A 15,285-nucleotide genomic window follows, 5' to 3' on the forward strand; every position below is an offset into this window, starting at 1 on the left:
AATCACATTTTTGGCGGTCTAACAGCTCAAAAACTCTGCTCACACTTCGCTCACACATCCGATGAGGCAAAAATTTATGTATTGTTTTATGGGAGCAGCCCCGACCAAAGTTTCACCAATGTGTACCAATTTTCTGTGGTACATGTCCAAATGTACAAAAAAAGCCTTTTCTAGAGATTCCCAACACCCAACAGAAAGTCAGCCATTTTGGATTTAATGGTTGGATCTAATTTTTGCCGATTTACATATTTCATAATTTAACAAACTCCTCCTTTGGAATTAGTCTAATCCACTTAAAATTTTCGCTGTGCAGTCTAAACCCAGTGGCGATTAAAAGTTGGACAAAGGCTTCCGGTTATGGCAGCGGAGTGAACAGCAGCATGCTCTAGAGCAGTGGTCGGCAATAGGCGGCCCACAGGCCAAAGCTGGCACGCCAGCAGTAATACCAGGTCCGTGACCGTTTACTTTGATATCGGCAAAAAAAAACCCAAAACAGATCAGTCATGACAGCAAAAGTTACTCACATAATCATTTCCTCTTGTGATTGTGCCTACAAAATAAAAGCATGAGAATGTCATTGCAGCAGAACTTTATGTCATGTTTAATTGAGAGCTTTTACTTTGAAAAGTTTTGAAGGAAGTCTCTGGCTTGCTTGACACACCTCTGAAAACCACCCGTTCTCACTCCACAACTCGTCACATATGAACGCATGGTCCAAGACCCATCGGCGTCAGTTTGTAACGCACGGGGGATCCCTAGCGTCACAGTTCAACGCATTGGGGGAAGCCCTGCAGCGTCAGTTTTTGACGGTATAGGAAGAGGTTGGGGTGGTTGGAGGTGCCAGAAACCCGACTTTGAACCAGGAGACCTGGGTTTGTGTCCTGTGTGAAACAAATAGTCAACATTAAATATATTTATTTAAGTTACGTGTAAATTGCGTAAGTTACGCTAGTAACGTAAGTTAACTTATGTGTTAACTGACCTCCATAGGTATTTTAACCCAAACCATGATCTTTTCCTAACCTTCACAAAGTAGTTTTGTAGCCTAAACTTTTCACAACTTTAACAACGTGCCGTTTCAGAAAATTTCGAAAAGTTAGCTTTACTGGATGTTGCATATTTGTTGTTGCTAAGCATTGCTAACTTGACCGCGGAGCCTTAAATGTCTAAATATTACGCAAAAATGGTACCCAGTACGTTGCAAAACGATGGCAAAGAGCCTTGACCAACCGTCAATATGTGATCAGTTGGGAGTGTTGCTGTGTTGCTGAAAAAGCCGTCAGAAAATGTGACATCAGATTCCCCTGAATGAGAAACTCAGGAATTTCCTCTGCTTGGAGATGGGCCTACTCGGAAATTGAAAATAAGCGTCCATAGGATGATGTGGACCAATCGCAGGGGGAAACACACTCCTGCATGTGCTTAATGTGAACATGTAAAACGATCTCTTCATAATCAATTTGTTGAAAGGGGAGAAAAATAACACTAGCAACAAGTGGGGATTGAACATACAACCAACAGGAGTTCTGTGCACCACTGACTGAGCTAAAAAGCAACACAGTAAACGGTGGATTATAAATGATAAATTGACTATGTTCTGGCCCGCCATCTAATGACTTGAAAAAACGTTGGCCCGATGCCAGACTTTTTTGCCAATCCCTGCTATAGAAGTCTCACCACACCTCATCATTATCATTTAACCTGTATTATTTTGCAACTGAGTTTCTGATACTTTATACACTGCCAAACACCGGAGAAGCTGACATAAATAAGACTTGCCAAATGCCACCTAAAAAGATGGAGGAGAGAAAGAAAAATGAGGAGACTGTATTGGCTAACGTTAGCATTGCTAGTGGCAAAGTGCTCTCAAACTCTGGCAGCTGCTCGGACACCCAACCTGCAGTCTGGTTTGTGAGAGAGATGGAGAAGATGACTGGCATGATCCAGAAAGCATTGGCACCCGTCTCAACCAAGTAGATGTGTCTATTGAGAAGTGTGTGTGTGTGTGTGTGGGGGGGAAGTTACAATCTAATGCAGACACACCAACCCAACTGGCGCAAAAATGCACGGAGCTGCAGCAGTCACTCACCAGTCTACACCAAGACTTTGACGAGCTGGTTGAAAACACCCACAGGCTGAATTTCAACTGAGGCCGCAACTTGACAACCAGGAGAACCGCCGGAGAATGAAAAACCTGAGGATTGCTGGATTTCCAGAAGGAGTTGAGGTAGCATTGCCTTTTTTAGGAAAATGGTTACACTGGATCTTCCTGGCATGCCGGAGATAGAGAGAGTCCACCGCACGCTTTGGAGGAAGCCACCGGAAAGTGGGATACCAAGAGCATTTGTGATAAATTTTCTCCACTACACTGTTCGAATACTAGAGGCTGCGCAGAAGAAAAGAGAGCTTCTATATGGCAACTCCAAAATAATGACATTTCTTGACCTACTGTATCTCCCACTCTACACAAGAAACAAATGGCTTTCAGCTCACTAAAGAGCCGGCTCTGCCAGGCCAACATGAGACAGGGTATGTATTATCCAGCGACCCTGAAAGTCGATACCTACAGCGGTGCAAAGAGGGTGTTCGACTCGGTAGAAGGGGCAAAGCAATTCCTTTGCAGGGAGGGAGTACCAGGACATATTTTGATTGGATATTCAACATGGATATGATCTATCTCCAAGAACTGTGTGTAATCTAATGGTACACAACACACACAAATCATTGCAGTCTTTAACCTTGATTGACTTTTAGACTAATCTAGAGAGGGCACAGCAGAGGTGAGGGCAATAGCACCACGAAAACAATAAGTGAAGGTATAAGCTAAAAGCTTTTGCATATTAGAGGTGGACAGGGAGGGACATTTTATTTTTCTCCTTGGGATTAGACTGGTTGAGAGTTCACTGGAGCGGTTGTTAATGCCATGGTTGTTTAAATTTATGTTCTTGTATTATGTGGAAATATATAATTGTCTAATAATTAGTCAAATTGAGCCTTTAGAAGGTTATATTTAACATTACAATAACTGAGAGCTGAGCTGACTTCACATGTTCTGAAATGCCTCTACAACACTACGGGTTTCTGTTAGTTCCAAGGTATACCTCTTTAGTTTGGGGGAAAGAGGTTTGGTTCCACAGTTCAATAGAAATGTGATGAAATAGAATTGTTATTTATTAGAATTATCAAAGTATGTGTACCTGAAAACTCAGAGAATACAGGAAAAGGAGGGGCTTGTGATATTTGCGTGTGAGGCCATTATATGTATGAGTGGTCGTACGAATGGGGTATAGATATCTGGTTTGGAACGTGAGGGGTGTAAACAATTATGTGAAGAGGAAACATATACTAAATTATTTGTAACAACATAGTATTGATATAGCCTTATTGCAAGAGACACATCTGACAAAGAACGTATCATTTTGAAACAGGGAGGCTATAGCCAAATATTTTTTCATCACATTCATCCCAATCTAGGGGAGTGGCTATACTGCTCCATAGGAACGTCCTATTTCAGGTACATGTGGTCACTAAAGACCCTTATGGGAGATATGTGGCAACGCAGGGGCTGTTACACAATGATAGGGGGTGACACATATGATAATACAATTACCAGTAATCCTAGTGAGATTGACGAAGCATTTTTGAGCTTCTATCAGTCCTTATATATGCTGTAAGGATGTAACACTGCAAGCACAAACTTTCTAGACAAGCTTGATCTTTCTGCGCTGTCAGATTATAATCAGGAGAGACTAGAGGGCAGTATTACAAAAGAGGAGGTGTTACATACTATTACCTTGCTTGCCTCAGGAAAATCACCAGGCTATGAGGGATTTCCTATGGAATTCTACAAGGTGTTTAGTCCCAAACTGATAGAACCTATGGTCACATTGTTTAATTTTGCTGTAGAAGCAGGTAGACTCCCAAAATCAATGGAGCAAGCATTTATTATTGTTTTATCCAAACCAGGCAAGAACCTCAAGCTCTGTGGCTTGTATTGTCCTATTTCAAATCTACGTAGTGACTATAACATTTTCTCTTCAAAAGAAAAAGAAAAAAAATACATTAGGTACAGTCCTACTTGCATACTGTACTGTGTGTTTTCTCCCTGACATGTAGTTTATATAAATATAATCTGGATTACAGCACTCTTATTTATTTTTTCCCATATTGTGGCTACAAGGAATGTGAGGTTGATTGTGTTGATTGTGAATGTTGAGTTTGATGGAGAAACTGTATGAATGTAAAGCAGGGCTGTGCTGAAACAGCCATGCATACTCACTTAACCTGCAAACATACTCACAGCATTCTTGGTACATAGCCCTGTATGTTGCTATTATGTTTTACACATAATATTCACTGAAAATCAACCTCATCTTCTTTTGTATTTTCCTTTCATTGCATCTCTGTTTGTCCATTATTTACTGTATTTGTTTTACTTTTGGTCCATTTCCATAGCTAAACAACATGGTGCACTGGATTTAAGTGAAGTGGCAAAAAAAACATCCAACTTACATCATAGTGCCTGGACTTCTTAATAGTCTTGATCGGTGTGATCTGCTCTCCTTTCTTCTGGGAGGGTTTAGCCTCTTTGCCGGAATGGTTCTCAGGCTCAGTATTGAACTTCTCTTCTGTGGGATTCGGCTGTTTCTGGGTCTCTGTGGTTGGTACCAATGCTGTTGCTGGTGTTATTGTCTTGGTTTTGGTCGGTTGTTTGGCAGCAGTGGGTGCAAACGGTCTGCCACTACTTGTTCCCTCATGGGTTTTCTGCATCTGCGACTGGACAAGCCTGGGACCCTGCTGATTGGTGGGTTTGTGGAGAGGGCTTTGCTGACTGGTTGGTGCCTGGTGACGGGGTGAGCCCATTGGCTGGTGCTTAGGAGATGGATGAGGAACAGGAAGTGGAGGATCATTGATGTCACCTATGGACATCAGCCGCTGGGTCTGGCAGTTAAGACATAACCACTCCTTTTTCTGAAAAACAGAGAGGACAAAAGCAAGTTAATGACAACCAGCCAGTATTCCACAATAGTACGGAAGTGTTTTGTTATCATATTGTTGCTTTAATTTGGTCCAACATATTTGGAGACACAGTTTTTATTTCCTTCCCAAATTCCAAAATCTTCCTTCAAGTTGCTGGCTTTAATTCTATGACTGTCAAAAATGCAACAGCTGCTCAATTATCAGCTATCACTGCTCAACAGCAAACAGTAAAGACTGCAAAACTGGGCAGCACCCAGGTACACGTGAGAGGGTGTTAGTGTGTGTAAATGCAAACAGTGCAACATAGTGACAAAGAAAAAAAGTCAAACTGCCGGTAATTGCCGTGGATTTTGTTTGTCAGTGTTGCCCCCATGACCCGCCTTCCCCTAGGTCTAGGGGAGGCTTTCAGATGTAAATGAAAATGCTGTGAGCTATACAAATACAAATCAGGTATGCCCCCACTGGTCAGAGGTGACACCTTTTTCTATCTCTATGTGTTAGCTTCAGTAAAACAGAATCATGAGCATGACTAAACAGAGAATGAAAGGTGGCAGAAGTAATTGGAGGTGTTTTTACGGAGTACAGAGAAATGAGATGTGCAGGATGGAACAGGAGAGACCAAACAATCATATCAAGACTTGATTTGGACACACTGGACTAAACAGCACATTCTTCAAAATAGGCAAACATAACTTAAGCTGTTGTGACTACTGTGGGCAAGAAGAAACAGTAGAACATGTTATATGAAGAATGAGGATGAAAGAAGGCAGCTGGTTCAAAACCTCAGAATGATAAAAGTACACTTTGGTTTAATAATAATTAATTAATTAATAACTTGAATTGTTTTTCAGTATCTTAGATTAAACAGTATGGTTGAGAGGGTATGAGTTAATTTTATTTATTTATTTATGTATAAATAAAATAAAGCCTAATCCTTTGATCCAAACTCCTTACCAGTTGGTAGCGCTAATACACCAATTAGTTGTTTGCGAATTGCTAATAATATTCCAGAAGAAGAAGCAGGAGAAAATGAGACTTCCAAACTAAAAAAATTAAAATTTATTTTACCCTTCCTCCATCCAGAAAGCTTTTGAACATATAAATGCTTCTTTCTGATTTTTCTAAATTCATATTGTCTGGTGTTGAAGGTGAGTTAAGCTGCTTACATATCTAGTCTGGTCGTTTACGAGGTTAAGTTGCTGCTGGGCTGTGCACTGTCGATAAAAGTTTATAAAAGTTATTAATTGTAACTTGAACGTGACCAAACTGCTGTATTCTGTTCAATGTAATATCATACTGGTGGTGGTTGTATTTTTACTGTGGCTAAGCTATTTATTTATAGCACAAAATGTTGTTTTCCAGGTGCTTGTGAGGCCCAGTATGAGACAGTACACAGAAACTTCTGGTACAGTCGACCAGATCTTTCTGTTGGGGCGACACCCTATAAGAGTTCTGCCCGGTGTCGATCGAGAAGGAAGCAGGTACGATTTGTTGGATTAGATTCATAGTTGGACAATGTGACATTATTTTTCAATGAGATGTTTTTTCCCCCCAGGCCGTGAGACTTTTGATCTCTGACAGATTCATCGTCAACACTGCTCAATGAAACATAGTTTATAGTTAATTTCTGTTTCATTCTGTTATTATTTTCGTTAACTGTATGCTGTCTGCTTTGCAGCAGACGTGAGTTACAAACTTAAATGACAATGAAAACATGCCTTGTAAGGCTGCAGTATTGATTGTCTGTTCTGTTTGTGTTTATAGCTGTTGGAAGTGAGGCAGAGTGTACTGGCAGAAGATGATGTGGCGTCATCATAGATCTGATGTCGTATGAGAAAGATAGCAGCTTTGAGGGGGTGTCATGGTGGATTGTGCGAATCCCAAATTGCTCCCCAAAGGCTCTTAAGATGGCACTACCCACATTTGAAGTCGGAGTTCGTTAAATACAGAGTATGTAAACGGGGAAAGGTCTTGTAAATAATTAAAAATAGCTGACTTCCTATTGGGTTTAGGGTACGGCTCCAAGAGATTTATTTTTAAGTCTAGAGATGATACATCAGCCCCCCATGTTTTGTACAGCTAGGCATAAAATGCGGTGGGGGCGGGTTTGTTGAAATCTTGTAGGGGGCTCTATTGAGCCAATTTTCCATAACCATGCGCCCAAACCATATCAGATAATAAAAAACAACACTTTTGACGTGCATGCCTTAAGGGAGCGCTATAGAGACAACATGCAATCCAAAGTCCCAAACATGACATCAATATAAGTCTGGCTGCAAAGTTTTATGGCTCTTTGAGCATCCTAAAGGCCTCAAACACATGTTTAAAATATTGAAAATGATGCAGGAAGTGCAAAGTGGCTGACTTCCTGTTGACCAAAATGTCATAAAAAAGCAGAAATGTGGTCTTTGAAATAAGAGCAATAATCCCAAAAAATCTCAATAAAGATCAAAGGAACTTTGTCCAGAACATATTGTTTGTTTAGGGGCGCTATTGAGCCCCCTGGCCAAGCTTGACCCCAATCACTGCAGAACTTTGGATTTCCCACCAGTCCTTAGGTGTGTGCAAACTTTCGTTTGGATTTGAGTATCCTAAGACTAGGAGGAGTTCGTTAAAGTACGGAGAGTGTAAACGGGGTAAAATTTCGTAAATAATTCTAAATGGCCGACTTCCTGTTGGGTTTAGGGTAGGGCTCCAAGAGACTTATTTTTAAGTCTAGAGATGATACATCAGCCTCTCACATTTCATTTCGTACAGCTAGGTAAAACGTACGGCAGGGGCTGCTTTGTTGAAATTTTGTAAGGGTCGCTATTGAGCCAATTTTCCACAACCACGCCCCCAAACCATATCAGCCAATACAACAACAACAACAACAACAACAACCTCTCACTCCCTATTGCCAATAGGTGGCGATGACTATGAGTGAATATGAGCTTGTAGATGTGTTCAGGGCGGGACTTTTATCAAACGTGTAAAATTTGGTACAGATTTGAGCGACATATACCACTGTGTATACTACGTTATGCTAAAAATCTCGTAGCGCCACCTACAGCTTAAAGAATGCATAACATGCCACATACTTGCTCAGCGCACTTATCAATTCCGTTTTATTCCTTTTGGTTACAACACCCTGACCAGGAATTTATCTGTCAATATTTGGATCTGAAGGGCAATGTCTTAACCACTGGCTTACTAAGATAAAATGCTTAAGGTGTGTTATTAAACTTTTCCTTTCATCGTGTGTGGTCACATAACATGTAATGCCCCCAAAGCACCAATAGAGGGGAATCTATGACCAAAAATGCCTGCTACAGCAGAATATTGGCATGTAGATGTGTTGGGGGTGGTACCATCATCAATCACAAAGTTAAACGTTTCATCACAGCATAGAAGTAGTCACTCCCTATCACCAGAAGGTGGCATTATGACTATGAGTGAATATGAGCTTGTAGATGTGTTCAGGGCGGGACTTTTATCAAACATATAAAATGTGGTACAGATTTGAGCATATACAGTGAAGAAACAACAACTTCCTGTGTCTTGGCAAAGAGTGGAACTTTCCTGCCTCGTAGACTGTTGTGTATATTCTGGAAGTATTTATTGACATTACAGTTCATATTATCGTTTGATTTAATGATAAGTCTGGCATGATCATTGAGGTTAGTAATTTAAGGTTGAATAATTCTCTCTACATGATCCCTCTACACTTACTGTGTGTATGTGTTATTCACCATTATTTGCCGAGTCAATATGATAAGCAGTTTTGCAGGGCCAGAGATGAAAAATTACACAATATGACACAATAGAAAATTACCAAGGATGAAGATTTTGGAGTGGGAAAAGTACCCTAGTAGAAGGTTCCAGTGAATTAAAAACATATTAGGGAAAAAAGGCGGGAATTGCACAAAGATAACCACCTAAATAGGAGAAGATTGAGGATTATAAAGTTATTATAAATATAAGGTTGGACTGTTAGTTATTGACTAGTATTACTATTCTTAAAGTGGGAGAGAAGTTTATTTTTTTTTAACTGGCCTAGCCCCGAACTTTTCTTCGTCAATAATGCCGCGCCGCACCAGGAGAGTTGAGTAGGAGCCGGAGGACTTTGACAAGATGAATAACCTGTGTCTCAGAGACACATGCGTGCATATTAAAAGATAAGCAGCATATTAGTGTGTCTGAGTGCAGGATTCTCCGCCCATGTAAAGTTTTTGAAAGTTTCCTCACTCTTGAACCTAGTAAAAATTATGTATGGCAATTGTTAAAAGTTTAACCAAATTTGCTAAAATGAACTGAACCATATTCACTAAAAATTTAAAATAATAATCTGAATTGTATGCAAATTAAGAACCACTGGTGGTTCAAGGATCGGTGCAAACATATGGTTGATGCAGGCAGGAGCTCTGTATGAGTGTGACTGTAGTGTTTGTGCTAAACTGTGTATTTCATGTTAGTTAAGTTACACATTGTGTGTCTAGCTAATTTGATTTAAGTTATTAAGTCATTAAGTGATTGAAACTATAGAGGGGCAGATTAGAAGCAATCGATTGCTTAGATAAAGGCGAGGAATTATCTGTTCGAGATAGGTAGTGCATGCTCATTAAGGCAAATGAGTAAAAAGCATTTAAGTTGAGAAAAGAGAGAAATACACAGGCGCTTTTGGATACTGCAGACTTATATTGTAAGGTTTCAACTGAGTGTTGGAGTGTTTCAGTGGTCGGTTAGGCCTGCATGGGGAAGTGTACTGTCTCACGCAACCACTAGGAGCCTGAATAGGACTGCAGCAAGTTAGGAGAATATTGCATGCTTAAAATTAGAGTTAAAAGTGGATTGAGGCATTTTATGTAGGTAAAATTGCGTTCTAAGAAGGAACGGTCTACATAAGAGATAAAAGAGTTAAAAGGCCTATGTAATATAAAACTGGGTTTGAGTTAGGGACCGTAAGGAGTCAGAATATTAGAAAACCTTATGTGTATGTAAATATTGCTAACAATAGAGTTGATAGCTGTGTGTAAACTAAAGTGTATAAATGTTAAAATTGTGTAAGAAATTGAATACTCAGGCCTAAAATAATAATACCAAGAGTTAATCAAATTTGTGTCTTGAAGCTTCATGTATATGACCACTTGATAATAACTGTATAATAATAGTTGAAATACCTGATTAATACTAGACTATTATAAAGTTTTATGATAATAGATAAATAGAGTTGATATGGTGATACAAAAAAGTATAATAAGTTGATTGAAGAATGAATATACATTGATAAAATAGTTAATGTGGACTATTATAGTGTAAAAGATGGCTCTGATGTAGTCTTCGATCAAATTGTGATATAGTTATGTGTAAAATTAAGTTCTAAAGCGGCAGTCATTGGCTGAATATAAAGACTGAATTAAGAGAAGGAAAAAAAAGGAGTTCGCTCACACTAACAGAGAGTGCAGCACGGGAGGGGAACAAAGCTGGAGCTGAGGTGCAGCTGTGACTGTGTATGTGTGGTATGAATGTGTGTGTGTGTGTGTGTGTGTGAGACAATGTGTATTAATATGTGGGTTTGAATTTCCCTCATTAATTAAGCTGATGGGGGAAAAAGCAGTGAACCATGCACTAGAGAGCTGCATTGGGATTGGGATCCCGCGGGACCCTACACAAATCGCGCGGGAGCGGGGGGGGTTTTACCTCTGCTACGGGCTGTTAGAAAATATACTGCGGGTCCCGCAGTACCACTGATATGATGTAGTCAACAAACAAAGTTAAAAAGAAGATTGAAGTGAGTGAATCCAGAGAACATACTGCAAGGGCCAAACCAGCGACCTCAAGTACGGGAGGTGGACATGCTGACGAGGAGGGTAAAGCCCGTGGCCACTGGCGTCAGTCACCAGTGCATGTCTTAACGTGTCGGGAGTGAGGTTTGCTCACTGCACATCCTCGCTGGCTTCCGTCACATGGGCTTATACAATACAAGACCAAAGGAAGGCAAGTCTGAAATTAGGTAAACTTCTCAGTTCTTATTGACAAAAATGAATGCAATGATTTATGTCGGTTTTTCTGAACGTTTAGCATAGTCCAAACATTTGTGTCCCTTTTTTACTGTGCATGTCACAATGTTTGCAGGTGCGGGCGGGAGTGGATACACATGTTGCAGGAGCAGGCGGTAATGGTCACAAAATCAGAGGGCAGGGGCGGGATCAACAAAATAGTCCCACGCAGTTCTCTACCATGCACCTTGCAGCCTCTGAAACTTAGCAACTGCTGGGTCACCAGTCACAACACAGATAAAAGTGCTTTGTTGTATAATCAGCCAATCAACACAACCGATTTGTGAACAATTTGATATTTTATTTGTATGGATGAAGTAAAAAAGTGAGCCCTTCAGAAAGTTTAAAAACTGGTAAAAACTGTCCAGATATTTTGATGAGAATTCATAATGGCCGGCAATGCAGGAATGGCCTGTCACTCCTTTGGAAGTGCACAGAGCTAAATCTATAAATCTGATGGATTTAAAAAAACCCATGTGAGATAGCAAAACAAAAGTTTCTACATTTCTGGTGTAAAATGATGCAGGAAGAGTTCAAATTGTGGTCATGCACTCTAACTCACGCAATACATACCCATTGTAAAAGCAAAAAAGAGCTGAAAAAACCCCATAAAACTTTAAAAGCAATATTGAAAAAGGTATTAAATATATGAAAAAGCTGAATACAACTTTAATACCTGAAGGATTTGTCAACAGTTTAAAGCTGAAATGATGAATGTAGTCGAAGGTATGCAGAACTAGTAGCAATTCTAAAAAAATAAAAAAATAAACTTAACTTAAAATATATATATTTTTTTAAGTATAAAAGGTAGTAAAAAGTTTTTTCCATCATGTCCTTAAAGGTCAAGTGTGTAAGTTTGAATGACATATTGCACCCCCCCTCCCCTATCCAAGCGAGTTGTATAGCTACGGTGCCTGAGACAGGACAAAGATGACATCTGTGAGATAGCAGAGAGTTGCCAGTGCAGGTACTATATCCGTGCTGCCTGCCATCTGCACATGCGTAAAAGTGGACCTGTCTGTCAAAGCAGGTTACCGCAAATGTGCCTATTCATAATTATTCGTGTGTTGTTGTATGTTCTCATCTCAGGGCATCAAATACTTACGCTTTATTAGCGTTATTTGATGCAAAAGTTACCCATTGCCATCCGTATGAGACGCCTCCGGGTGCTTCTGAATGAGACGCCCTTGTCTAGACTGGTAGCTAGCTAGGTAGCTAGCACCATTTTGGCTCTGATCAGGATCGCTAGTTAGCTAGCTAGCTACGTTAGTATAAAATGCGTTGACAGCCAGCTTCCCAAAGCATCTTACCCTTACCCTAACTGTCAGGGTGTGTGCCAAAACCAAAAGTCAGCGATTGTATGCATGTCGACCGGCTAACTATTACTTGGATCATTTTGAATAGGCAGATTTGCGGTTACCTTCTTTGACTGACAGAACCACTTTTGTGCATGTGCAGAGCGGATCTTGCTGCCGGTACGGATTTGGCACTGACAGCCAGTCAAGAAATCAGGTTTCTTTAGATAGATATATTAAGAAATTATATTTACTTAATTATTCAGTAACACCATATTTTTTTGAACATTAGTGTTACTTCAAGAAATGAAGTGCTACATGATGTCTCATACTCCTGTAATGCATTATTTTACATCTTGGGAGGGTTGGCTCATCTGGACTGACATACCAAAGTAAATGAAGAACATCTCAAAAACTATCACATCTAGTGCATCAAGTATGACCACTAACAGATACCAGGAAAATGTAAACCTCTGTTTCTGCACCACAGTCCATTATAAACCACATAATACATGAAGTTTACAAAGGCATTGGCTGGTGAGGACCAAGGCTGCTCTTGCTTTGCTTAATTAAATAAGCAATCTGCAAATCTTACCAAAATGTCTTTTTTTTTTTTTTTTTTTTGAAATACAACAGAAACACAAAGTAGTACTGACATCCATAATTTCAGCTTGTAGTAAAACGGTGCAACGTTTTTAAAGGGCATTTAGCATGTGAAAGTACAAATTACGCATTTGTGTGCACATTGGAGAAGCAATATCCAATAATAACTTGATGCGAATTTGTAAAGTATTCATTATTGGTCACTTGATAGGCACACGGTCTTGTTATTTATCACCATTAGAAGTAAAGAGAAACATGTTTTCCACCAGGGCAGTAAAATGTGAAGTTTAGCTGCTGATCTGAGCTTCCCTGCTGTTATGTTTTATTGCCAATAATATTCATCAGCTGTTTGACTCAGGAAGGTAAGGGCACATTTCTGTCCACATAACAGAGGCTGGAGAAGAACTACATGACATTACAATCCAACTACATATTTTTTCTACCTGCGCAAAAGTTTAGCTGGCTGATCTGAGCTTCCATGCTGAAAGCTGCCTTTTATTGCCAATTAGTGATCAGCTGATTGTCTCACCAACATAACAAAACCAAAACAGAGCGCTGGAGAGCGAGAGTAACTACATGAAACTAATCCAACCACATGTTTTTTTCTACCAGTGCAGTAAAAGACTGGACAGCAGAGCACACAGGTGTCGTGCTGAAAAGTGATCGTCCACCGAAATCTGATTTCCGTGTAGCATATTAAAGCTGTTATCACCCAGTCTCTTTACGACTAAGTTACAGCTGCATCTCAAACAGACATAACGTGCAAATAATAATTTTATGTCCGTGGTAGCAAAGAGCAAAAGTATGTCTTTGTGATACTTTAACGTTTCTTTTAACGGAATAATCACAATTGTGGCCAAATAAGAGTTTGCAGTTTATAATGTAACTAGGCGTGACATACACATGATTATAGGCAATAATAGAAGGCTGTTGTTGCCGATGGTTTATATGTTTGGTAGGCGTACATCTAATATTGTTGTTTATATATGGAAACAGACTGTAGCCTATAATTAACATGACTTACTGCGGAATTATATGTAAAATAAAACCATGATCTCTTTTGCAATTATCCTTATGACTTATTATTATTTAACTTGTTGTATACCGACCAATCCAGTCCTTTTTACTTGTTGAAATACCTTTAATGGCCAATACAACCCATATTCCACTTCCAGAGAGAGATTGCAGCATCTACTTATTGACTGAAAGGTAGATTCTGCCTCAAAATGACTTGATTTCATTCATACGAGTTATATTTGACAAATTCTAACTCACCAAGTACTTTTCACCTCTTAAAATACCTTTAAATGGCCAAAACAAAACATAAAAGGCAGTATTCTGCTTGCCAGACAGTGATTGCAGCCTCTACTTATTGACTGAAAGGTTATTTCTGCCCTATAATGACTTGATTATGTTCATGAAGGTTATATTTGACAGATTATAAACCACAACTGTCCCTCTTTTTTATGTCATATATAATAACATATTTTTTAGGACATAATGACCACCAAACCAAAAATGTCCCCGGTTATCATTTCAGAAATCTGGTCACCTTATTTTATTGCCAATTAGTGATCAGCTGATTGTCTCAAGAACATAAGAGACAAAGCCAAAACAGAATGCTAGAGAGAGAGTAATTACATGAAAGTAACTATATATTTTACACCACAAGCCAAAGCCAGCGCTGGAGAATAAATCAAGCCAACTAAGGCCCTGTCTACACGAACACTGGTATTTTCATAACTGTGATTTTTTTTGCACGGTTCGGGCCGTTCGTTCACACGGAAACACAGTCAGGTCACCGAAATCGAACAGTTTTGAAAACCCCTGCCAGGGTGAGGATTTTCAGAAACGCCGGTTGCAGTGTTGTCGTGTGGAGAGTAAAACCGGGGTTTTTGCCTTGCAATGTCAGAGTGTGCGCCGTTATCCGCTGTGTTTGATGTCAGATTGTGCGCCACTGCCTGCTTTGTTTACAATTTTATGATTTTTCTACCAAGGCAGTAAAAGTTTAGCTGGTTGATGCTTCCATGCTCTAAGGTAATGTTACAGTTTTATTGCCAATTAACATTACTGATCAGCTGATTGTCTCGCTAACGTAACCGATAAAGCCAAACCACAGGCTGTAGAATAAGTAGGCGACATGAAATTAATCCAACTACATATTTTACACCACTGATGGGAAACACCTCACGTCTCTTGGTGGTCATGGCCAGCTTCAAGCTAAAGCTTTCAAACAACAGCTTTCATTTGCATCGCTAAAGTCTGACAAACTTAAGTTAATTACCTGTAAAACTCCACATCCGTGATTTCTGCCGTCAGCTGTCTGTATCTGTCCCGACTCCGTCTGGCTTCATGGTATAAAGATCCAC

The 15,285-nt window shown here is 39.8% G+C and overlaps 1 protein-coding gene across 1 annotated transcript in view; it reads right to left on the reverse strand.

The window, feature by feature from the left end:
• The window catches only part of bsna (bassoon presynaptic cytomatrix protein a), a 146,978-nt gene that overhangs the window by 98,082 nt on the left and 33,611 nt on the right, over positions 1 to 15,285 (reverse strand). The window contains exon 5 of the mRNA XM_046055670.1: positions 4,513 to 4,971. Within this exon, the coding sequence (XP_045911626.1) occupies positions 4,513 to 4,971 (459 nt within the window). The remainder of the gene's footprint in view (positions 1 to 4,512; positions 4,972 to 15,285) is intronic.

This window comes from Micropterus dolomieu, linkage group LG08, assembly GCF_021292245.1.
Source record: "Micropterus dolomieu isolate WLL.071019.BEF.003 ecotype Adirondacks linkage group LG08, ASM2129224v1, whole genome shotgun sequence".
NCBI lineage: Eukaryota > Metazoa > Chordata > Actinopteri > Centrarchiformes > Centrarchidae > Micropterus > Micropterus dolomieu.